General features: G+C 47.5%; 6 protein-coding genes across 6 annotated transcripts; 4 read left to right on the top strand and 2 right to left on the bottom strand.

Moving 5' to 3' along the window:
* Positions 1-2,539: 2,539 nt before the first annotated feature.
* C8R40DRAFT_1175914 (uncharacterized protein) lies at positions 2,540-4,644 on the bottom strand (the record flags this gene model as incomplete). Its single annotated transcript, XM_046232410.1, has 3 exons — positions 2,540-3,105; positions 4,394-4,506; positions 4,562-4,644. The coding sequence occupies 3 exons, from the start codon at positions 4,642-4,644 to the stop codon at positions 2,540-2,542; spliced, it is 762 nt and encodes a 253-aa protein (XP_046081317.1).
* Positions 4,645-5,133: 489 nt separating this feature from the next.
* Positions 5,134-5,970, bottom strand: C8R40DRAFT_1175913 (uncharacterized protein; the record flags this gene model as incomplete). Its single annotated transcript, XM_046232409.1, has 2 exons — positions 5,134-5,830; positions 5,888-5,970. 2 exons carry the CDS (start codon positions 5,968-5,970, stop codon positions 5,134-5,136), a joined length of 780 nt encoding a protein of 259 aa, XP_046081316.1.
* A 1,657-nt stretch (positions 5,971-7,627) lies between these two features.
* Positions 7,628-9,420, top strand: C8R40DRAFT_1073476 (uncharacterized protein; the record flags this gene model as incomplete). The annotated part of the gene is made up of 3 exons (XM_046226576.1): positions 7,628-8,285; positions 8,336-8,508; positions 8,560-9,420. The coding sequence occupies 3 exons, from the start codon at positions 7,628-7,630 to the stop codon at positions 9,418-9,420; spliced, it is 1,692 nt and encodes a 563-aa protein (XP_046081315.1).
* Positions 9,421-18,587: 9,167 nt separating this feature from the next.
* Positions 18,588-19,893, top strand: C8R40DRAFT_1240600 (uncharacterized protein; the record flags this gene model as incomplete). Its single annotated transcript, XM_046233525.1, has 6 exons — positions 18,588-18,638; positions 18,696-18,737; positions 18,792-18,815; positions 18,867-18,884; positions 18,935-19,000; positions 19,070-19,893. The coding sequence occupies 6 exons, from the start codon at positions 18,588-18,590 to the stop codon at positions 19,670-19,672; spliced, it is 804 nt and encodes a 267-aa protein (XP_046081314.1). The 3' UTR covers positions 19,673-19,893.
* Positions 19,894-20,355: 462 nt separating this feature from the next.
* On the top strand, positions 20,356-21,694 carry C8R40DRAFT_660930 (uncharacterized protein). The gene is made up of 3 exons (XM_046235805.1): positions 20,356-20,563; positions 20,628-20,812; positions 20,878-21,694. Exons 1-3 carry the CDS (start codon positions 20,456-20,458, stop codon positions 21,308-21,310), a joined length of 726 nt encoding a protein of 241 aa, XP_046081313.1. The 5' UTR covers positions 20,356-20,455; the 3' UTR covers positions 21,311-21,694.
* A 731-nt stretch (positions 21,695-22,425) lies between these two features.
* C8R40DRAFT_1175907 (uncharacterized protein) lies at positions 22,426-23,281 on the top strand (the record flags this gene model as incomplete). Its single annotated transcript, XM_046232408.1, has 3 exons — positions 22,426-22,539; positions 22,604-22,788; positions 22,849-23,281. 3 exons carry the CDS (start codon positions 22,426-22,428, stop codon positions 23,279-23,281), a joined length of 732 nt encoding a protein of 243 aa, XP_046081312.1.
* Between the last annotated feature and the right edge of the window lie 1,347 nt (positions 23,282-24,628).

Here is a 24,628-nt window from a genome sequence, read left to right as displayed (position 1 = left end):
GAGGTCGATGAGGTCGATGAGGATGATGAAGATGATGAGGATGATCCACGTGCTAGATATGCCCATGGATCTGACGACGAACACGACGACGCTCCGAGGGACTTGGATAAACTTTACGCTGCGAAAACTGAGAAGGCACGACCGTTACCGAGCTTACCGCCCGATCAAAAGAGCGGATCATTCTCTACTTCCGCTACATTTTCTTCTTTGCCAGCAACTTCACCACCTCGATCGTCTTCTCTCCCTCACTCGCCTGCCCCTTCCAGCGCTTCATCTAATCCTTCGCCAGTGCCCGTTTCCAACCTCTCCGCTCTCACATCAATCGCTCCTATTGTGGCCCTCTCCCCAACTCCCCCAGCGAAACCATCTGTCCTCACATCCACATTTGGCTCTACGTCAGGCACGCCCGGAAAGACGGCCGCGTTAATTGAAATGTACAGAGAGAAGGAGAAGAAGAGTTTAACCACTTCTTCGTCGTTACCGGCTTTGCCTTCAGGAGCAGCAACGACTCCATCAAAGATTCCTGTCAAAGCTGCTGCTGGGTTACCGACTGTTCATAAATCAGGTTTGTTCGTCCGTCATTGAGACTTGCATTGACTTAATGATATTTGATCTATAATAGCTTCATTGACAATGCCCTCAGCATCATTTGTACCGGCACTGACTTCCTCCCTACCCTCTCTACCCACTTCCCCTGCTGCCCCAGTACCCGCTGCCAAGCCTCTAACCAAACCTTCAACGTCTACGTCCATAGTAGGAATAAACAGTCAACTCCATGACAAAGACGACGATTCGGATGACGGCGACGTGAACGGGATGGATGAACTGGTACCTCCGTCCAAGGTAGGATTGGGGATTGGAGATGATGCCGTGGATGCTGGGAGAGCAAGTCCGGGGAGATATATTCATGGGGCGCCATTGCATAATGTGTTAGAAGAAGAGGAGGAGGAAGATGAAGAGTAAATCATTGATTGAAGTCAAGGTTGGGGGTCCAAGCTCGGTGTAAAGTGTAAGAGTTGCAAAGGAGACGATGAGAATGAGATAGGTACATATATACACGTTCGTGACCTATCTCCTTTCTCCCGTTGTATTGTGTTCGTTTTCGCTCCAGTTGGCTGTGTTCTGTGGAATCTTAGTCGTAAGTTCACTTTTATTTTCGACTCGATCCACAACAGTTTAACAACTTTACTCTGCCCTTTAGTCGAAACAAACTGCTTTTAAATTTCTCTTTTCGTTTGGATTATTACATATGCTACTATTTACTCATATATGGAAATCACTACTACTTTCAGGAAGAAGATAATGTGTCGTTCGGTGCGATCTTCTTCTATTCCTCTCTTTGTCTTTTCTCTCCTACTTTTATATCTCTCAACCTACTTCCCACTCTCAAACTCGATTTCCACCACAGTTTTCTCACAATGCATAGCAGGTATCATTCATCTTTCCCTCTCTTTCCTCGTTTATTTCTTCCCTTAGTTTTTCTTTATTTTGCACGCATGATGATTTCTTAAAAGCAATCTTTCTTGTATTTACCTTACCGTCTTACAGATACCCACAACGATACTATCACTTTCTAGACTTTTACTTGCTTCAAACGTTCGACTGTTTAATCTACTTGGTTGTGTTGATGTATTCACTTGCGAATTCTAGCTGGTTGTTCCCCTTCGTCCAGCGATATGCTGCCGAGTGCAGTTTATACTGTAATCCGAAGCGATATTTTCTTACTGCTTTCCCGTTGACTGGCCATCTGACCCCGACATGAACTTTTTCTCGCCCTTTTCGCACCATGAATCCCCAACTTGTGCCGACGCCCCCTTTCGGACTTCCGCTCACCCTCTTCTTTTCGTTTTCACCCTGGGCGTAACCTCTGGAATCCCAGAATATTCGAATCAGTATCTTTGTTACACCGGTCACCATCTCGTATCTCACAATCTCCCAAACCAGCACCGGGAATCCTGTATCGATTCAACTACGGTTTTCCGCGGTATTATGCTGCCAACAGCGTTTCCAGGAACTAAACTTTCTTGTCCTTACAGATCCCCATGTGGAGCTGCAGATCGTTGAGCAGGAGAAGGACATATGTATCAGGAACACCGGTTATGAGGGCTCTGAAGCTCCTATCACCTAGAGGCATCGAGTGGGCTCACCGTCCAAAGGCTATCTTCCCACCTCGTCCGTCCTCGTCTTATTCTCGGACTTCCTTTATTCTATCTCAGCTCCTTCCTACTATTCCATGAATATTTATCGGTGACGCTTCCCATCTAGCCTTGCAAAATTATCAGCGATACTGTCAAAGTAATATTGCCGTCAAAGGACTCATGCGCCTTTTGAACCCATTCATCTTTGCGCTCGCATGTGCATCGAGTCTGCTATATTACAAATCGCTCAATATCGTTAGTACTGCTGCTATTTTCTCCCCATCGGATTGGCCAGAGCTGTTTGGTCAATGGATGATGCATACACAATCCAGTGGTTCTGGAGAAAACCCTGAAGTGACTAAATCAGTATATTCGAGTCTGGATTATACTGTTACAGCGGTTCAAGCAACCACGGCATATCCTTCCAATCTACTCATAAAATTCGCCCAATTCCCTTCCTGCCAGCTCAAGATATCATTCCACTCTTCACTCTCTGCTCCAAGGATGTGTTTGCTCCACTGAAGAATACCTGCTAAAGCAAAATCCACGAAAGATGGATCGACCCCGCATAAGAAATCACCACCAGTTTCTTCTTTCGCTTCCCTGTAATGTCCGTCTAACGATATCAACGCCCTCCGAAGTCTCTTCCACTCTCGCGCACGATCCTCTCCCTGAGGAGCCCACTCTTCAATTTTTACATTATACAAAGCCTCCCTAGTGCGCCGGAAATATTCCTGACTTTTTCCAAACGGAAGTCTCTGAAATACAACCGGACGAACGAACTGTCCTAGAATAGATTTAACCCTCAAGTTCACGTATTGAGTAAAACCGGACTGTAATGCTCGGGTTCCTGGGGGAATAAGTTGTGGGGTATCAGGGTATGTGGTGTCGAGATATTGAGCGATGTTGAATGAATCCGATATGGCTTTGTTTGTGGATGGGTCGTAGATTACGGGGAGGGTATATTCTGCATCAGGAAAACGGCTCTCGGTTAATAAATGAATATTATTGAAATTTTGTCACTAATTTGAAGTTTCCCGTTGATATCTCAAAAATATCTGTTAATTCTGATAATTATCAGTTATTAGCACTTTTTAGCAAGGACAGGAGAAGAATGATCACATATTACCGAGAATTTTCTTCAGCCTTAAAAATATCGGTGAAAGGTTATCGAGCTCACTTTGAGCTATCACAGAGCCAGTGCTTCTGATTGATACAAGGTTAGATTTGAGGTGTTTGAGTGCATGTATACACTGCACCCAGTTAATGAGGCCCAATAGTCAATGTTCATTGCACTGTACATGCACTTCAAGGGAGTTCAATTGTCGAAAAAATTTGACAAGTCCATAGCCGAGCTTTTGCCGGAACACTGAGTGTGCTATCCGAGCACGCTGACAAACTATTGAAGCGGAGTTCAAACTTCCCCCAATATTTTGCGACGTGGCGCCATTTGTCGTCCGCCATTGCCTCTCTTTCAATTCCCTTCTCTGTCCCCTCTTTTTGTTCTTTCCTTTTCCACCTGTGTGTGGCCCCTGCCAGACTCTTTTTCTTTAAGTTTGACCATTCCGTCGCTCGTTGCCATGTCTGCTGCAATCTGGTTTGATGAGCATGCAAACCATTTCCAGGCGAAGTCTTTGGCATTGGTGAGTGCTTATTTGCCTTCCACAGTTTCTTTCTCTTATGATTGTTTTTCTTTTTTCCAGACCTCTCTGAAACAATTACTATAATTATCCTACATGCAAGTTGTGACTCAAAAGCCATTCTATCGGTACCGGGCATAGTTTCTCCACTACTTAATTTTTACTTAAATATCCCTGTTCTTCAGGGCTGCAGTGGAGGTTGAGTAATTGTATTGTGTACATCATGGCAAGGTAACGAGGAGAGCAGACTGGAGTATATGTTTAATAGTTAGTGTATACAGTATGTTGTAATGCTGTTTGTACTGTTCATGCAATAAATGTCCTCTCCTTGCAAGCGTTGTGTGTGTAACTCTGTACTGAGCAATGTCGGAGGATGAGGTGATTCATGAGTGGAAAATAGTCACAAATTACCCATAAGATATTGTTAAACTAACATTAGGCTACTGTTAAAAGTCATTAAGTTGTTGTAAATATTCATTAATGCGCAAAGGGGACCGGGCAATATTTGCTAATTATCACTAATTAATGATCCTGATAATTAGCAATAATTTTCAATAATTTTCAATAATAAACAGTATATTAACAGAGGACGGTTTTCCTGATGTGGACTAGTACCGTCAGGTTTAACGTCCGTCGGGGCTGCGCCGATCTTGATACAGAGGGCTTCGATGTCGGGGTATTCAATCCATTCTGTTCTATAAGCAAGACCTTTGAAGTTAAGGGAGTATCTGGCATCATGTCATATTATCACATGGTCCTTGTGAAGAAAAATCTTGCACGCACCGTGTCTTCCACGTATTTGGCGACCAACAAATGTTGGGCTCCGCTAAGGGTATGTCATAAAACACGATAATGTTCTCTGTCATGGTGGAAGAAAAGAGAGCAAGTTATTATGACTCAGAATAAATTATCGATGATCAGTTGGAATACATGCATAATCAAAGCAGGATCGTTTTTTATCATTTTCGTGATCATATCATCATATGTATTCATCGGTTCTGCTTTTTCCGTTCCATCATGTTCGACTATCTAACGGATTTATTGGACGTACTTGGGGTCCCCCCGGTTTGAGCACAATATCAACTTCAACCCAGAGCGATCCCCAGCATGTCATATTTCCTTCGTATAGTGCTGCGACGATGAACGTTGCCTCGAAACTAGGCCAAAAAGGTGTGAAAGACGGACGGAAAGATCGGTTTCTGTAGGTTGTTTCCTTGTCCAAGATTGAGATAGTGATCAGAGCAAGCTAGCCTCTCGGACAAGAATAATTACCACGTCTTATTTGTTTATTCTACAGATTTCCTCTTTCGCGTGTCGCGTGTCGTACATAACAGTGACTCGGATATTTTACCAGTTCAAGCAACTGCTGCATATTTTTCTAAGCTATTTATGAATCTCGCCCACTTCCCATCCTGCCAACTTGAGATATCGCTCCATTCATCACTTTCCTCCCCGAACCCTTCCTTACACCACTTCAGAATCCCCGCCAATGCAAAATCCCCAAATGTCGGTTTAACTCCGGATAGAAATGCATCCAGAAATCCAAACTCTTCTTTCGCCACCCGATAATGCCCAGCTAACACTCCCAGCGTCCTCTCGACCCTTTTCCACTCCTTCACCCTCTCATCCCCCCTTGGAGTCCACTCCTCTATCGTCACATTATACGATGTCTCTCTCGTCCTCCGAAAATACTCCTGACTCCTCCCTTCCGGAAGTTTCCAAAACACAGCCGGCCTTAGGAATTGAGCCAGACGGGGAATGCACCTTAAATTTACATACTGCACAAAAGCTTCTTGTAATGCCTGCGTTCCCGGGGGGAACAGTTTCGGGGTATCAGGGTATGCAGTGTCCAGGTATAGGGCGATGGCAAATGAATCAGAGATGGTTTTATTGGTGGACGGGTCGTAGATTACCGGGAGGGTGTAGTCTGGGGTGATACCGTCAGCTTTAACATCGGTGGGGGCTGCGCCGATTTTAATACAGAGAGCTTCAATGTCGGGGTATTCAATCCATTCTGTTCGATAAGACAGGCCTTTGTAGTTGAGAGAATAGCTGGTAAAATGATGTCATTATATCTGGCCGTCGAGAAGAATTCTATTATACACGTACCGTGTTTTCCACGTATTAGGAGACCAGCAGATATTAGACTCCGCAAAGGGTATATCATAGAACACGATAGTATTTGCGGCCATGGTAGTACTAATCTGGTAGAAAGCAAGTTGCAATGAGTATTAGTAACCCATGAGCTCAGCTCATGGGAATTTACGAACAATCAAACTTGAAAATCTGAATAATCCAAACAGGGCTACTTTCATTGGTTAGCATGCTTAGTGAGATACCCTTGTGTTTGACTATCTATCTCAGCTAGTATCTGCGCGAGTGGTGACAAGGCAGATCAATGTCCAAGAAGACTCTGGCCTCCTACCTTCACATCCTGTCGAGGTTTCTTAGAAGATTGCCCGTTCGGTTTGTTAGCGTGATACCCTTGCATCGAACCAAATCTCTGTCGTTGATCAGAAATTCAAGGTTTCGAAATGGTCGACCTGAAAGATTTTTAGACGCCAGAAATTAGCGGCATTAGTCCGACTTTGAATGAAAGGACTCTAGAGACTAGTGAGCGCACTAGTACTGCGGGGTTTGCAATCGGGTATTCCTCTTTGAGACGGACAGAAGCGATTCAAAAATGGAATCCCGTCGATACGACTGAGCTATGTGGATCGTGGAGGCGTCGGACGGTCGGATATGGCCAGTATCAGTAGAATTGTCCGGGCAAGATACATCAATTACTAGAAGTGAACAGTCAGATAAGTCGAGCCGAGCCTCTCCACGTTCTAGCAGCAACGCCTTGCTCTCCAGGTTCTCACTAGGACGGACAACGAGCACACATCCAGGGTGTTCATCATCGTTATGTTATCCCTCCTACAACTCCAATTGTACAATCATAGATCTTGTCGTTGTCATAATCATCGTAATTGACATCTTCCAGCTAGACCACCGGAAAGATTGAATTAGGGAAGAGGAAAAGATGATAGTACGTACGGTACATACCTGTCTGTACAGGAGGTCGACTGTACGAGCCGGAGAGCCCAGGTATACTAGAAACATAGCAACTTCTGAGAGCGGCGATCGCCTTACATCTTCTCTCGTTGTGATCGCGAAACCCGAGTAAACACCCCTATGAACATCAAAATCTCCCCCGAATGAGATAATTCGAAAAATCCGACCCGATGTTGCAGAATGTCAGTCTAGAATAATTGGGATAGTTGTGCTTCGATTTTTCGGGAGGGCAGAGAGGACAGGGAGGAGGAAAGAAGATTCCCAGTGATGGGCCATACGGATTTGAACGAGGACGGGGACAGGGTTTACGTTCACATTGAGAGCGAGCTATCTGTCGACGTAGAAGATCAGAAGAGCGAGGACTAGTATTGATGAACATTGAGGTATTTTGTAGCAGGGAGGTAGCCGAAGCAGAAGTAATTCAGCGACTCGTGTTCCCTGTCCATCTTATTTTATTATGATCGTTGGGGATAAACCCCGAATCACCACCCAGTGAAACCAGCTCAAGATTGAATACTGCACTGAGCGTTCCACTCGCAGCCCTCTTCATTGCAGAGACCTTTCATTCAGCTGGCGCCCCTCTCAAGTGAATTCTGTCGTGCGCTCATTTTCCGTGGCTTCGGAGGAACTGGCATTGAACAAGTGGTGGCAAGTTGGGATGATGGATCAGGATAATGAAATCTTATCCTAAATTTTGGGCGCTGGTTCAATAGACCGTTGCCTGCCCGTGGGAGAGTGATTTGTTATGTAGTTTGCTTTGAATCGACCTTGCCTTTGAATTTGTTTGTCGATATGGTTTCATCTGCAACATCGAGCGGTTCCCCTCTCAAGAATACCACGAAAAACGCCAAAAAATATTTCAAAAAATTCCTTACCAAAGTTCGCAAACGTTCACCATCCCCAACACCGTCCAGAACAACGTCTAGAACACCCCCATCTCCGTCAACACCGACTCAATTCTCAAAAGTGAATAATCCGTTTTTTTCAACAAAAGCACCGCCCAGTACCTGGAAAGTCATCTCAGACACCCCGAGAACATCACGGAAGGCTCGTCTCTGGGCGATTGTTCCCCAATTCACCGTTGCAGCACCAGACATACCAGGTGTTTCCAAGCCTGATTGGGCCATGAACGGCGTGAACGACAAGGCCAGACGATTTCACACACATGGCAAGGTCGTGATCGACAATGATGACGACGATTTCTCAGTCAACGAACAATCGACATTGGCCCAGCCGTTATATCTCATCAGCCCATGCATTGCGTCTGGGAGATCGGAATTTAGTGCAAATTCAGAGCGAGGTGTGGCAAAGTGCGACGTAACTCAGCTCGAGTACCCTTGTCAAGCCGCGCATGCCATAGAGAAACGCTACTCCATGGAAGCCAGATTGGCTACATACTTCGCGCTGCGAGGATGGATTAGTCCGAACTCTAGAATCAATTACCTCTACTGTGCATCCTTCCATTTCCCTGAAGATATTATCTCAGCTCATGTTTTGCAGTACGAAACGATGTGCATTTTCGACTGGATCAAATGACTATGCTGCTATATATCAAGCACCGACTCGTCATCGACAAAATACGAAATGATTATCTCTCGTTCGTGAGACAGCTGAAACCGGACGACCCCGCAGTCGATTGGCTATCGCTTCTTCGCACGCATCATCCAGATTTGGTATGCATTATCTCCCTTTCCCCCTGTTAGTGAATCTTACCCTTCTTGTAGTGTGACGGCACGTCTTTCGAGTATGCCATCTGCGTTCGCAAGGATATTTCTTCCAAGTGGTGTCCCCATAATAGTCTTGTCAGCCTAACATTAAACTCATACGTGCATCCTCTCACTATTTTAGTGAGATTGTGCATGCTGCTCAATGAGACGGGCGCCAAGGTTCAGTACACGTTGGGCACTACCGAGAACTGGACCACCTCTCAGCTGTCGAAACGCGACATTTTGGAGAAGTTCAAGTACAACAAGGACGATGAAAACCTCATTCTAGAGAACATGCAGCTCGCAGCTGACATCTATGCTTTAATGCCCAAACCATTCAAATGGTTCAAGAAGGGTGATGGTGGTGGTAAAACTGACGACACCTTGCCCAATCAAGAAAGTAGGGGGGAGCCCCTGCAGGGAGACGACAGCGTCGGGGGAGACTCTGGACAGGAAGATGGGCCAGGTGGGGGACACGATGGACAGGGAGACGATAACGTCTGGGTCCAGGACCCCAATTTGAACCGTGGTTGCTCCCAAATTCCGAGCTCGATTAATGACGAAGACAGTCTCTTCCGAAGTTCAAGCTCAGAGGGCAGTAACTCGATCGATGATCAGGGTATCAATGAGCTATTGTTTGAGACTTTCAAGGAACGAGACGTGGCCCCAAAAGTGAACAAATGGATCTCCGGACTCGAGCCAGGGCTTCCTTCGTCTGGTACCACGATCAGAGAGCACCTGCAGAGCCTGGGGAAGGAGAGAGAGAGGGAAGTGGGGATATCAACATTGACGAAGAGGAAGACCAGATCATTTCTTCTATCACTGCGCGTGCTACTCTCCCAATCCAGGACCGGAGGGGACCCAAACCTCGAAGGATGATTTCGGAGTCTTGTGGTTCAAAAAGATGTGTTTCCTTCGTTTTCTTGTTTCGGTTTTCTTTCTCTTTGCTACTCGCACTTTATCTCCTTCCCCTTCTTCCCTTTTACCTTGTCTTCGTTCCATCTTCTCTTCGTTCATTGTTCACTCACTCATTGACTAACGTAAATCGTATATCCCTTGTACCAATAAACTCGAAGCCGTTCATACATACCTGCACTTCATATTTCCTTTCTCTGCCTTTTGAATTATGTGCTGCAGGCACCGTCACTATTGGTTTCACTCATCGCTACGATTCACGTTAGACTCAGCTCGACAGTAAATGAAAACCAGCACTGGCTGTATCCTCTGTTCTGAGCGGCGTTGACAAGAAGTACTTTCTATAACAACTATATAACCAGACAGCTACCTTGTAGGAGTGTCCCTACAAATTGCGACCTTGCATATTCAAGCAGAACGGCCGCCACTTGTATTTGTTTGTAAAGTTGGAGAACTTTGCTCTTGCCTCAACTACGGTGTGAATATACCCAAAAATACGACCGTCAACAAAGTTACCAACAGTGGTTGGCTGGAACGGTCTCTCTCCTGATAAATCGAGCGAACCCCGCGAAAGATATGGAAATGACATTTAGCTTAAACTTTGAGAACCAGCTGTAGAGCTATCCTGCCCCGACCCCACTTCCAAATACCACATCGATTTTCTTCCTCTTATCCCACATTATTTCTCCGTCTGAAGCGCGCTTGAAGTATAAGCAATTCGGCGCTGAGGAATGTGTGATAGCAAGATCAGTAACTCAATCAAAGCAAGGCGACCGCGGTACATACAAAGGATTCATGTTCAACCTCCAATCTTTGATGCCCAAGAACCGATCCTCATATCCAACAGCGTTTTCATCTCCCTCATGCTTTCCTATAACCAGACCCTATAGCAGCCGATTCAGCACGTCGGCGCTGGTTCGCAATTTCGTTGGTGCTGGTATGTGCGTAGTCTCGTTTGCTTTGGAAGCGGCAGTGGCTTTCTTGCGCTGCAAGGCGGACACAACCTCAGAGTCGCGACTTCATGTAGTCGATATCTCTGATTGAACCTCACGGGAAATGGAATCTTGGATATCGTCGTCGTCGTCTGCAGAATCATAGCCATCGTCCGACCAGATAAACGGATCCGGGATGATATTCGTTAAACCCACGTCCTGATCGAGATTTGCTCGCTTCACAAGAGCCAGCGATATAAAGGTGCTTTGTGAATCGTCAGAGTTACCGTTGTTTTGCAACTTGGTTTCAAAACGAGTAAGTGCAGCGAATGACTTTGCGGGAGCTGAGGTGTTATGTAAAGAATCGCGAAAGACCAAAGAGATAGCATCCATTAGAATTCACAAGCGCTCTTATCTACATCGACAATTCCAGGGTCGATGAAGCGGATAGGCCAAAAGCGAGCATTGATTACTTGGTACTGTAGTGCATGACTGCACCCAGAACTAAAGCAAGAACGTGAGATCATGAACGCTTCTAGAAGCTAAAGTATTCTTACACTGACAATCCGACTCTCCAGCCACCCGATATCTTTCAAGACTTCCGGCCCAGTAATGCATGTCAAGCTTGATAAAAGCCTTATGTTGCTTCAAAAACTCCTGATGCGACACTCCTTCTCTCTGAATCTAGGCTACACTCCTCCGTCCAGCTCTGTCCTTCATCCAACATAGTATCCGCCCTCTGCAATGCCCTTCGCATCACTTCCACCGAATTCCGACTTGCATGGAAGATCAAATTCGACAAAGGACGCTCGGTAGATAGAACAACCATTATGCTACCCAACCCAGAATCTGTCACTGGCCTGAAGGAACATCGGCGTACACCAACTAAGGAACCCGCGGATCCCAATCCCAATTGGGACACGTAGCGAAAATTTGGCGCACGAGATGGTGCGGCTCCAATTCTGGTAGTTCAGTATCAAGCGGAACTAGAGTAAATATGACGCGCATAAGCAACATGGTGAGATGGAATCATCCTAAGAAGCCGAAGCGTGCCCCGTACAGCCCTCAAGCACTTAAAAAAAGCTTGAGACTGCAATGAACGGTACAAAACGCTGAGAGGAGTGATAGAGGTTGGATCGTGTTGAGCAAAGCTAGAACGTCTCTTTACGCGTTGGGTGTGACCAGAATTGAAGTAGGAAGCAGGAACGACGCGTTGTTCTTCCATCTAGTTTGTATTAGTCGATTTTCCGACATCGAGAAGAAAAAGAACGTACACTGATGTTGTGCGGGACAATGCATGCATATCAACCTTCACCCCTTCAAACTCGAGATCCATCCTTTGCACAGCAACATCCGCACCGCCGCTCCTTCTCTCGTTATGGCGAATTCGACTCCAAGCAAGTTCCCAAAAGGCCGAAGAGGAGACATTCCCGACAATCGACGCCGGAGGCAGAGGGATGTATGCCTAGTGCATAGCTGCCAACGTATTCAATGTGGGTTGGATCATTGGGAAGCTGATCATGCTCTGAAGGACAAATGACGGACCGGAGGGTCTCAAGCACACAGCCCAGCCTACGTTCTTGTTCTGCGGAAGGAAATTAGCGAGCACGAGCAGCTCCGCTATTGATAAGTTGCCAGTTGAGGGGAGTATCGGTGTACGGACGACTTCCTAATCAGAAACTGATTGTTGTTCGATAATTTCTGCAGGAGCAATCCGACGTCGCAGAACCACCGCCAAACCATGATGATCACTTGGTGGGCCATCACCATTTCCAAACAACTCCGAACTCTTGACATCTCATTTCCCATTCCTCTTCACGTAGACTCTGACGTACCGCTGCGGACCACCCTTCTCTCGCATAGTAGCAGCTGCAAGTGAATTGGTCGAGGGGTCAAACATATGTTAAACTCCCTCCGCCCGGCGTACGCACAGCCCACATTCTGCTTCCGCTCGATTACATACACACTACTATACAGTTTATCAGCCACCTGCGAACGGCGGACAAAGGCTCCCTCAGTTGTTTCTACATCCAACTGAGGTGAGCCCCATCCTACCTACTTACATACAGTATACTCACAACACATATAGTATTTACAACCTGACAGGTACCTAATACAGTTGTTTCTACATCCAACTGAGTATTTACAACCTGACAGATTATGAGACTCGCTATCTAGAAGAGCAACAAAAAAAAATAAACTTACATCCATACAGAGCCCCTGAACCACGATGTCATCGTCATCGAACATGCCGAATGTCCAACGATTCCCCACGGGTTTAGCACTCGAGGGGGAGGATAACTGGTGGCCGTATAAGAGAGAAGTTAGTCTTGCAGTTGAATCAAAAGGGCTACAAGGGTACCTACATGGGACCATACCCAAGCCCAGCGACACGAAGCCCGCAGTAACCGTAACCTCCCCAGAGGGAACAACTACCACAACTACACCAACCACCCCGCCGTACAGCCAAACCCCCTCGCCCGAGGAATGGTACGCCCGCGATCGATACGTAGCAAGCACCATAGTCTCGAATATCACAGACCCAACCGGGCTAGGCGTAGACTACACCGAAACCGCATCCGTAATCTGGGAGGAGCTGGTCAAACAATTTGAACAAAAATCGGAAGAACTCCTACTATTCCACGACAGCAACCTCCGAGCTCACCGATATGCATACCCTGAAGAGACAATGGAGGAGCACAAAAGGACCATGCGAAACCTACTCAGGAAGGCCACAAACGCTGGCGCAGTGACAACAGATGGAAAATTCCGCGTAATCGTCCTCGCATCACTACCTAAGGACTGGGATGCCGACATTAGGCACCTCCCTGGAAAAACAAGCAGCGAGGCCTTTATCCATCTCCAAGGTATCTGGCTACAGAAAGAGAAGAGGCGAACGGAAGAGGAGCGAGAGGAGAAGAAGGTGAAAGCATTACTGGCGACGCACGTAGCAAGCGCACAGGCCCCAGACAAGAGCAGGCCGACCTGCGCAAACCCCAACTGCAGGAAGGTTGGCCACACCACCCAAAAGTGCTGGGCAAAGGGAGGGGGCGCAGAGGGTAAAGGACCTAACGGCTGGAGGTTCAATAAGAACAACGAACCGAATAGGTACCAGAACCCCGGAAACGCGGTAGCAGCCACAGCTAGCACAACAAGCACAACGGCGACGCCTCTGGAGACATATGTCCTGTCAGCTGACACTACCAGAGACAGCGCAAGTACGTTGTCATCCAGTACTCCCCGCCAAAGATCGACCCCAACTGACAGACCCCTCGGTAGCAATGATCATACCTTTTTGAGAGGATGGGAGCATCAGGGGACAAAGAAAGGGAACGGGAGTGAGGACGTACATAAACACTACGTAGTACCAGGCCCACAAGTATGTGCAACACGCCGAAGCAATACACTCCTCTATGCACCTGTAAAGACCTCATACACCCGAACATTCATTGATTCCGGAGCGACCGAACACTGCTGGGTGAACAGGTCCGACTTTGTGGAATACAGCCAAGTACAAGGGCAAAGCGGGAACAGCGCGCTAGCCGGTGACGCCGGAAGATTCAAGATATACGGCGTAGGAACCGTCGAATTCCTGACCAGAGTTGGAGAGGTAGCACGGCGAATCCGACTCCTGAATGTAAAGCACACACCTGAGTTTGGACATAACCTAATTTCCTTGTCATCCCTTGACCAACGAGCCTTCAAAGGGGAGTGGGGCAATGGAGTACTGAGTGTCAAGAATCCTGAGGGACTGGTAGTGATGATGGGGAGAGGGGAGACCAAAATGTACGAAGTGGAGATCCTAGGCAAGACGCTAGCTAATTCAGCAAGGTCCCACGAGAAACCGGCCGACATACACACCTGGCACCGACGCCTGGGACACGTAGCCATACCAAGGATCCTGCGAATGGAGAGTCAGGGCTTAGTGGACAGTCTACAAATCAAGTCGAAAAAGTCAGCCGGAATGTGCGTTGACTGCCTGTACGGGAAGGCAACGCGTAGACCATTCGACGAAAAGCTCACCCACGAAACGGAGGTTCTCGAGAGAGTCCACATCGACCTCTGGGGACCAGCCACCACCCAGAGCATCGGGGGTGCAAGGTACATGATGCTTTTCTCCGACGGGGCGTCATCGGTGCGAGTCCCTGCATTTCTCAAGGACAAACGGAAGGAGACGTCAGTGAAGGAATTTCATAAGTACCGAACGATGGCCGAGAACCAAACCGGGAAGAGGATTAGGATAATACGGGTCGACGGTGGAGGCGAATTCGATAATGACCTGATGGAAGCCTATTGTGCCGACCGGGGGATCATCATCGAGAAGATAACCCCATACTCATCCTCCGCTAATGGGATGGCTGAAAGAGGGAACAGGACCGTTATCGAGGGAGTACGTACCTTCCTCGAAGAATCAGGCCTCCCCCGATTGTTCTGGGCAGAGGCTGCCGCCACCTTCACGTATGTGGATAATTTCGTGCCAACAGCACGGTTTCCCGACCGCGTTCCTATCGAGTACTGGTCGAATAAACGCCAGGATGTATCGCATTTACGACCGTTTGGTTGCCGAGCATGGGCCACACTCCCTGAAGTCAGAACCGAGGGGAAACTGGCGCGCCAAGCCGTCGAGTGCCAGCTAATAGGGTATATGGGACGCAGAGGATACCGGCTGTGGCACCAACCCAGCCGCACCTTCATGGAATCAAGGAATGTTAGATTCGAAGAAGGCGAAGCACATCGCTCCAGGGAATTCTCACCTGAGACCGACGATAACGAACTGGGAGGAAGCCAACCTGCAGGCGACCCAGAACCAGCTGGACCCACCAATGGACCCACTGATCAACAGCTTGCGGATCAAGAAGGCAGCGAACCACGGTTACCCGGGCCCACTTCCGACTCTTCTCCACCACTACCTTCTCATACTCCCGATTCCCCGCCAACACCACTGCGACGGAGTAACCGCATACGCACCCCTTCACGAGTCGCCATCGAAAACCAAGCTCTAGAGGAGCGGGAACAGGATGCACAGGCCAACAGAGAGGAGTGGGCAACAGACTCGCCGCCAGCCGGCCAAACACTCGCCCTGATTGCTGCAAACCCCTGGGCTTTCGCGTCGGCTACTAGCAACACCTGGGTCCCATCCACCTTCAAACAGGCGATGAAAGCTCCGGAAATCTGGCTTCCACCCATGAAGGCAGAGTACGACACCCTCGTTGCAAAAGGCTGCTGGGAACTGGTGCATCTACCACCGGATGCAAACCTCACGGGTGGAAGGTGGACGTATGCCATAAAATGGGGACCGGGCGGGGAGGTGCTTAAACGCAAAGCGCGATGGGTAGCGCAGGGCTACACACAAATCCAGGGCCAGGACTACGACAAGACATACGGAGCTGTTGCCCGTATGGAGTCGGTGCGCATCGTACTGGCTATTATCGCTACCCTCCGGCTCTCCCTCTTCCAAGTAGATTTCACGGCCGCTTTCCTCAATTCCCCCATCTCACACGACGTGTATATGCGGCAACCAGACGGGTTCATCCGCCCAGGCGACGAAGACAAAGTCTGCAGGCTTAGGAAGTCAATCTATGGCACCATGCAAGGCAGCCATGATTGGCAGGAGACCCTCGCTGCCGGATATCGTGAGGACGGATATACCACGTCCAGAGCCGACCCCTGCATTCGCTACCGTCGAGACGGCGCCGAATACACCCTGACTAGCACGTATGGGGACGACGTGTGCGGAGGAGCTTCCACGGAGGCTGGGAGGTTGCGAGCAGTGAACGACCTAGCGAAGCGGTGGGAGTCTAGCGAAGTTACATCCCATGTCCTACTAGGTATGAACGTACAGCAAGACCCAACTACGAAGTCTATCACCATTTCCCAGAAAGCCTATATCCTCCGAATGCTCGAGCATTTCCAGCTCCTGCAGGTCCGGCGCCGCCATACGCCCCTCCCTCCTAACGTCAAACTCTGTGAAGCGCCCACCCCGCTCCCCGACGACGATTTACAGTTCATGACAGGCAAACCATACCGCGAATTCGTGGGCTCCATACTCTGGTGCCAGACGTGCACTCGCGCCGACATCTCCTTCGCAGCTGGACTCCTTGCAAGATATCAGCTCCATCCTGGCAGGTCCCACTGGGAGTGTGTCGAATGGCTCGCGGGTTACCTCCTGTGGTCCTGCGACTACGCTATCACCTACGAGGCACCCGGAGCCGGACAAGAACATACTCCAGGCTTGGGTCTGAGACCGAAGGGCTACTCTGACTCGGACCATGCGGGGTGCATGGATACCCGCAGGTCTACCTCTGGCTACGTCTTTTTCATGGCCGGCTCTCCCGTCTCCTGGAGTTCCAAACGCCAACCTTCAGCTGCGCTATCATCTACGGAGGCGGAATATATCGCGCTGTCTCGGACTTGCCAGCAGGCAGTCTGGCTACAATCCTTCCTTGCAGAGGTTGACCTAACCCAGGAGGGACCTGTCACTCTACTGGGGGATAACTTCGGATCTATTAGTCTGACGGAAAACTCCAAGCGACATGCTCTGGTCAAACATATCGACCTCCGGGAACACTACATAAGGGAGAAAGTCGCGAGCGGGACTGTGAAAGTCTCTGAAATTAGGACGGGCATGAACGTCGCGGACGTATTCACTAAAGCCCTGAACGGGACAACCCATGCAAAGATGGTTGGGTTATTAGGACTGTATCGTGCGGAGCAGGGGGGGTGTTAGACTCCCTCCGCCCGGCGTACGCACAGCCCACATTCTGCTTCCGCTCGATTACATACACACTACTATACAGTTTATCAGCCACCTGCGAACGGCGGACAAAGGCTCCCTCAGTTGTTTCTACATCCAACTGAGGTGAGCCCCATCCTACCTACTTACATACAGTATACTCACAACACATATAGTATTTACAACCTGACAGGTACCTAATACAGTTGTTTCTACATCCAACTGAGTATTTACAACCTGACAACATAGATCCATAAGACGCTATGTGCCCAGCGTCTTCGAAAAGGTCATCATCGGGAGCGACGCGAACGTTTTCCGGCCAGTTCATGTCACCTGCGATAATCCAATCTTAGGTTGTACAGAAGGTTTACAAGTGGCCCTGCAGCCTTCTGCTCAAGGGAGGAACCTGCCTGGCCTGCGATAAGATGCGGGGCGGCAAGTATGAGTCTTCGAGTATCTGATGCGCCATAATTTGAAAAGAGGCGAGGAAAGCGGGTTTGTGTTTCTTGCCGATATCAAGCTCCGACCAAGGGAAGGGGAAGCGGGAGGGTATGAGGATGTTTTGTTCATTTCCAGCCGACTGGAGAACGGAAAGTGGGAAAAGATAAGTGCGGAAGAACGGCATTGAGTTCTTCCGTTACTTCTTGAAGACATATGCTGTCTGTCTTAGAAGAAACTATAGTTTGCACAACAGAAGGCAAGCGCGCGCTTAGGACTGGGGAAGAGGAATAGTACAGGTGGGTGACAGCTGTTGATATCTTTCACAAAAGGAAGAAGGACGAATGTGCTGGGCGGGAAAGATGACGCGAGGGCGTCCGGATCCATGATGTCTGAGTTGGCATCTCTCGCGTTGTAGCAGTTGCTCGTCTTCGAGTGGTCTGCTCCGCCAGTTTCGACGATCCAGGCAGAGAAGTTGGGACTGGGATTGAGAGAGAGCCGAATGTAGGAGAATCAGGAGGGAGAGTCCGGGTTCAGAGCGGCGCTGGAGAAAGAAGCGACAGATGTGTGAATGGTGCAGTCTCCCCAATTTTCCTCCTTGCTGGGATCTTCTTCCTTCCCGTGCTCAATGTTTTGGTCCTCTAAGGTGAACCCAATTCTTCTGCCTTCATCTTGCCCTTAGTGTCCTCTCTAGCACGCGTTCGAGATTGAAGAGGTCGAGTTTGAGGTACCGATCGCGAGTGGTTGAAATAAGAAAGTAAAAGCGCGTTCAAGCAAAATCGCGTGATATTGAACCTAAAAATTGACGCGTTAAACAGGCCACGAAAGTTCTGTTTGCGTGACTGGCCTGTGGAGGGGCTTGACAACGCAAATTTCCCCTTCAAGAACGAGGTTGGCGTGGAGAAAGACGAAGAACATCGCAGGAAATTCAATTAGCGCCGTGTCAACGGGGCATTGCTGTGGGAATGTTGCGGCGTGTCGTATTTGGCCCTGATTTGGCCTTCTTTCAACCCGCTTCGTTCTTGACCATGGACCATCAAGGTATGCCAAGTTCGTATGGCCCACAGAGCACATCTGGGGTATGTTAGTCTTCCCTATCTTTTCTTGCAATTTGACTAGCTTAATATATTGTACAGTATAATCTTAGACCTTCTCGAGGCAATCGAAACACTTCGGGGGTATGCCACATTATACTGATTCGTTCACCTTGATATAACTTTCATGACTTATAGCGCACTCGGTCATATTCTCATCAGGTGAGTTCAGGGAATTATGGCCAATTCACGACAATTTATTTTTTGTGCCAGTCCCGAGCGTCTTACAATGTAAATAACAAAGATCCTATTTTTCCACTTCTACTCATCCATTTTGCAAGTTTTCTACAAATGGGGACGATGTGGAGAACGAATTCATTGAAGATCGGACCCCGGGCTTCAGTCTTGTAAGTTTTGGACAACTTCTTAAGAAAAAAACCAACTAACCTAACTACATTGCATAATGATATCTCTAGCCATCTGATTTTTTTAGAACCCCTGTAGGAGCGTTGAAATTTGAATGGTTCGGCGAATATCCCGACACCGATGAAGATGTATTCCATGTTCAAATGCCCCTTCCTGATGGAACCGAGTGGAAAATTCGGATTTTCCCCAGCGGAAGGACAAACATGTCAATTTTTGGATACTTCTTGCAGCCGGTAGGAGATGATGGAGTTCCTCGTGTTCCTGAAGGCTTCAAAGTTCGACTTGCACTAGGAGGGCCTCCGGTTGAGAGTTGGGAACAAAGGTTCAAAGGGTGTCTCAATTTAAACTTGCCGCCTGTTATCACAAATGAAAAATGGTATTTCAAGGAAGGTCAGAAGGTGGCTATTTGTAAGAATGAGGAGGCAGTTGGGGAAATCACAATCCCTGTTAATGCTGAGCGGGAGAGGGAACGACAGAGACAAAGGAACAATGGAAGGAGTGTACGTTTCTTCCCACTTACGCAGGGTGGCTTTCCTATCACTGGTCATTCGGGTGGACGTTCAGGTGGAAGTCATTCAAGTGGAAGTCGTTTAGGTGGAGGTCATTCGGTTGGAGGCCGTTTGGGTGGAAGCCGTTTGGGTGGAGGTCGTTAGAGTGGAGGTTGTTTGAGTGGAGATAATTCAGGTTCAGGTCCTTTTGCTGGCACTCGTTATCCTTGAACGAGTTATGTGGCTATATACTCATTTTTAATTCCAAATTTCATGATGTAAATGTTTCTCTATGGGACGCTGTTGCAGAAATTGTGAAAGTTCAGAAGACTGCTGGCAGCAAAAGATGGTGATGAATATTTTCGATCGTTTCGACAAGTTCATCTCGGACATTACCAACATAACCTCAACATCACATGTAATATATGAATGCCAAGTACAACCAGGCCTGGCATGTCTACACCCAATCTCACCCAATACTTTCCACTTGCTCAAGTAAGACACCCGTGCAAATGCTATTCCACTACCCTCGCCACAGTCATCTCATCTTAACCTCAACCAGATGATCACGGTTTATGACATTTCAAAGTTCACCTACCTACATATAGCTACGGAATGGCCCCCGTGCCTTCTTACTTACATACGCGGAATAAAAGAGCGGAAGAATATACGTGGACAAGTGAGTATTTTGTCAGCGCTATAGCCAAGTGGTTACGGGCGAAAGATTAGAATCAAAGAGTTCTTATCATTCTACATATTGTCTCATGATCTGTTCCTCTTTGAGGAGGATCAAATCCTACGGGCTTCGTGAATCGTAGTGGTTTTTCTTCTGAATCTCAATTTGAACATGCCTTTGAGGTTCTCCCGTCACGAGATGTTTCTCGCGCAACTTCTTTCGTACCACCCGGTGTCTTTTTACCACCACGGCCAATCATTACATTTTTGATAATGACAGACCCAGGCCCACTGAGTACGAAGATCAACAATACGACTAGCAATCCTGCATTGTCCCCAACCAGAAGCCCGGCATTCTACTTCGACTGTGCTATCTTTGAGGTACGAGGAGTCACCCTTCTGGCAATTTGTTCAACTTTTCATTCTCAAAGCCTTCCTCCGCTAGGTAGAAAATGTCCTGTACAAGATCCCTCGTGCAAGATTGGCCGAAGAATCCTCACTATTCGAGACTATGTTCACACTTCCACCCGGCGCCGGAAATACATCCGAAGGAGAAGACGACGACCATCCAATTCACCTCCCCCAGACCGAGAGAAAAGATTGGGAATGTCTTTTGAAACTACTATTCCGGCAAGTCCTACTCCCGCGACGCTCCATCTCTGCTATTTGATATTCAACTACAAATCGTTTGCTAGCAATCCCATCTCCGGACCACCTGAATTCACCTTGGACGAATGGGTCTCAATTTTGAAATTGGCCACGAAATGGGACATGAGCACTGCCAGAGCATGTGCTATCGAGAAGATTGCAGAATACGATGGTATTCCCGCGAAGAAGATCAGACTGGCTCGAGACTATCGTGTCCCTAGATATTTCATTCCCTCCTTAGTGCAGTTGATTGGGCGCTCCAATCCTCTCACAGCGGATGATTACAAGGATATTGGGGTCGAGTGTGCGCTTAAGGTTGTGTCGCTGAGGGAACGATACTACGATCCAAACCGTAACGAGGGAATGTTCCGTCAGCAGAGAGTAGCCTCTGACGTATCTTCTCCGATGACCCCTGCCTGGAATGGTATCGTCAGTGAGATTCATAAAACTTTCACGGACCACGACGAATTCTATAACTAGGACGTATCAGCGTGCTCGGTCTTCTTCTGTGTCTTTTGACCTCGTATGTCTCGGTGTGCTGGGAGAATCCTTTAACAAATCTCATATGGGGATTCAGGAATGTTGAATGTAGTGATCTCGTGTGCTTAGTTAGAAGTTACTTATCATTGAAGATCGGGGATTGATATCGAGGTCTTTGAGCAGGAGTAAATGATCCAAAAGGGAACAACATTCCTTTGAACGAGATACATAGTCCAATACCGTTTATATATATCAATCCTCTTTATTATACCCAGCTATTGTCCATACCCTGTTCAGCGGAAAGTTTCGTCGTTCGTCGACACGGTGACGTAAAGGATACGCCTCGAGGCATTGAGGCTTTACAACGCCGTTAGATCTACCAATCACTGTCATGCTCGTTTGTTGTTGTGTATGCTGCTTGCACACAGTGCCTGTCAGGAGCTATTTTCAGTCAGCATGCATATCTGAATTGGGAAAGGGTGTACTGTCGAGGCTAGGGGAAGCTCAGAGAAATCAAGCATACATTGCGATCCCCTTAGTAGGGATGTGTGTTGCATAGCTGTACATGAGACATAGACGCATATTATATATACAGGAGACTCCCTAGGTATCTTCCATTTGTCTCAAAGTGGGCTTCAGAAGGTGTTTCTTATAGTCGAGATTGTGAATAGAACACGAGTTAATAGACATGATAAAGTTGAACGTCATTACGCACAACTGCGCCAACGTATCGTGTTGGGAGGATATTCGAGATGGAATCCCTCTTCATCACGATACACACTCTAGATATCGGAATGCGCTCCGAACCACTGTACATTTACCCATCGACATATCGTTTGGATGATCGCAGCATACATGCATATGTGAGTTTTGGCCAACGGTGAGACTTTCGGTATCAATTAGGCCACATGATGGTAGAATGAGGAATTTGGAGGGCTTGAAGGTCATAATATGGTACACTATGGAATGGGATCTTCCTTTTCTTTTGGTTTCTTTATACTTTTCCGCATGTCCGCAGCAAAGCTAACGGAAAGCTACTCGGCCCTTCAATAGATCTGAGAGTAGTACTTATACCAAGAACTTTCTAGTAGTCACCTTACCACAAGCAAAATAATATGGCCGACCTAAGTACAATTTCCATCAATACAGATCACACCAGCAACTTTCCATTGCACTCGCCTACTCCAACAAGAAGCACGACATTCTACTTTGATTGTGTTATCTTCGAAGTACGAGTCATCACCCCTCTAATCTCTTCTGCTCATTTTAATAATTGTTTCAACCCACACACAGGTAGAGAACGTACTGTACAAAATTCCTCGTGCTAGATTAGTTGAAGAGTCTTTGCTGTTCGAGACTATGTTCGCACTTCCACCTGGTCCTGGAAACTCGTGTGAGGGAGAAGACGATGATCATCCGATAACTCTGCCGCAGATCAAAAGGAAAGAGTGGGAATGTCTCTTGAGGCTACTGTTTCGGTAAAATTTCATCCAATATCTTAAGTATCTGCAATTTCCTCACCAACAATCATGTCTCAGTAACTCCATTGCCGGACCACCCGATTTCACCTTGGATGAATGGATCTCAATCTTGAAATTGGCCACAAAATGGGACATGAGCGCTTCTAGAGCGTGTTCTATCGAAAATATTGCAGGATTCGATGGCATTCCTGCACAAAAAATTAGGCTCGCTCGAGAATATCATGTCCCTAGATATTTCATTCCCTGCTTAGTGCAGTTGATTGGACGATCCGAACCACTCACAGCGGATGAGTGCAAGGATATTGGGATAGAGTGTGCCTTGAAAATCGTGTCACTGAGGGAACGATACTATGATCCAAGCCGTAGTGATGGAATATTTCGTCAGCGTAGGGTGGCTTCCGACATATCTTCACCGACGACCAATTCCTGGAATGGTATCGTCAGTGAAATTCATAAAACTTTCACGGACCACGACGAATTCTATAACTAGGACGTATCAGCGTGCTCGGTCTTCTTCTGTGTCTTTTGACCTCGTATGTCTCGGTGTGCTGGGAGAATCCTTTAACAAATCTCATATGGGGATTCAGGAATGTTGAATGTAGTGATCTCGTGTGCTTAGTTAGAAGTTACTTATCATTGAAGATCGGGGATTGATATCGAGGTCTTTGAGCAGGAGTAAATGATTCAAAAGGGAACAACATTCCTTTGAACGAGATACATAGTCCAATACCGTTTATATGTATCAATCCTCTTTATCATACCCAGCTATTGCCCATACCCTGTTCAGCGGAAAGTTTCGTCGTTCGTCGACACGTAAAGGATACGCCTTGAAGCATTGAGGCTTTGCAACGCCGGTAGATCTACCGAACACGCTGTCATGCTCAAAGCATAAACAACAACTCAGTTCAACTGAAACCCAGCCCATCCAGTGGGCCAGGACTGAATCCCGAACGTATGATATTGCTCTTTGTCCGTTCGGCCCCATGTATCTACATTCTACCCGGATTCCGCAACGGGTTCTCGCGGTCAAAAGAAAATATTCATGTTTCATTTTGTATCCTTCATCGTTTCATTTCCTGTTATCATATTCTATGAGGATCAAATTACCTATCCAACGCACACGAGGACCTCACATTACCTAGCCATTTCCTTCCCTCCCTGGTCCTCCCATCTTGAACTAGACGTCGATGTAGTATTCCGCAGGTGTAAAACGAAATTTCATGCCGTCTAGAAGGTTCACCGTCTCGCTATAATCTGCGAAGGTTTTCAAAGTATTGGCGTTGAGACTGAGCATTGAATATTGAACTGTGAAAGGGGTGGTGAGTTTTGCTCGGCCCGATGATTTTTTTTTGCCGGGAGTATCCATTTGAACTTTCGAAAAGATTTGCGAATGTAACAGAGGAAGAGGAAGTCCACCATAGAGTCGATAGATGCGAAGAGAAGAATTGGGTACTGGTTTCATCGAAGGAAGAAGATGAGAGTGAAGTTGCACGTCCTGGATGCCGAACCGAAGGCTTGGCCGTTCTTCGTAAGTCCTCGAATGAGTTGAGTGTGCTGGCTCCAGATAAATCGATACTTCAGTACTCGAATACATTGTGTTGTCATCTTTACCTTCCAAAATACGCGATAACACTGTCTCATGTGCATCTCAAAACTCCATCTGAAACTGTTCCCAATGATGCATATGGATGATAACCTGGGGGTGATGGGTACAGAAGATTCCCTGGGATAAGTTAGCATACGGCTATCCTGAACATTCTATTTCGTTTGCTCCGGCTCGTAATCAAGCTGGGCGCGCTCTCAATACTTTTTTCATGAAGTATCTCATGGGCGTAGT

Source organism: Lentinula edodes (assembly GCF_021015755.1).
Source record: "Lentinula edodes strain Le(Bin) 0899 ss11 chromosome Unknown C8R40scaffold_47, whole genome shotgun sequence".
In the NCBI taxonomy this organism is placed as follows: domain Eukaryota; kingdom Fungi; phylum Basidiomycota; class Agaricomycetes; order Agaricales; family Omphalotaceae; genus Lentinula; species Lentinula edodes.
This window is presented reverse-complemented; position numbering and strand designations above follow the sequence as displayed.

Bases quoted from the DNA above. Each gene is read 5' to 3' on its own strand.
- C8R40DRAFT_660930 (XM_046235805.1), top strand. From the start codon at position 20,456: ATGACAGACCCAGGCCCACTGAGTACGAAGATCAACAATACGACTAGC. The intron at 20,564-20,627 runs GTACGAGGAGTC...TTCCTCCGCTAG, and splicing joins TCGACTGTGCTATCTTTGAG to GTAGAAAATGTCCTGTACAA. The intron at 20,813-20,877 runs GCAAGTCCTACT...ATCGTTTGCTAG, and splicing joins CTTTTGAAACTACTATTCCG to CAATCCCATCTCCGGACCAC.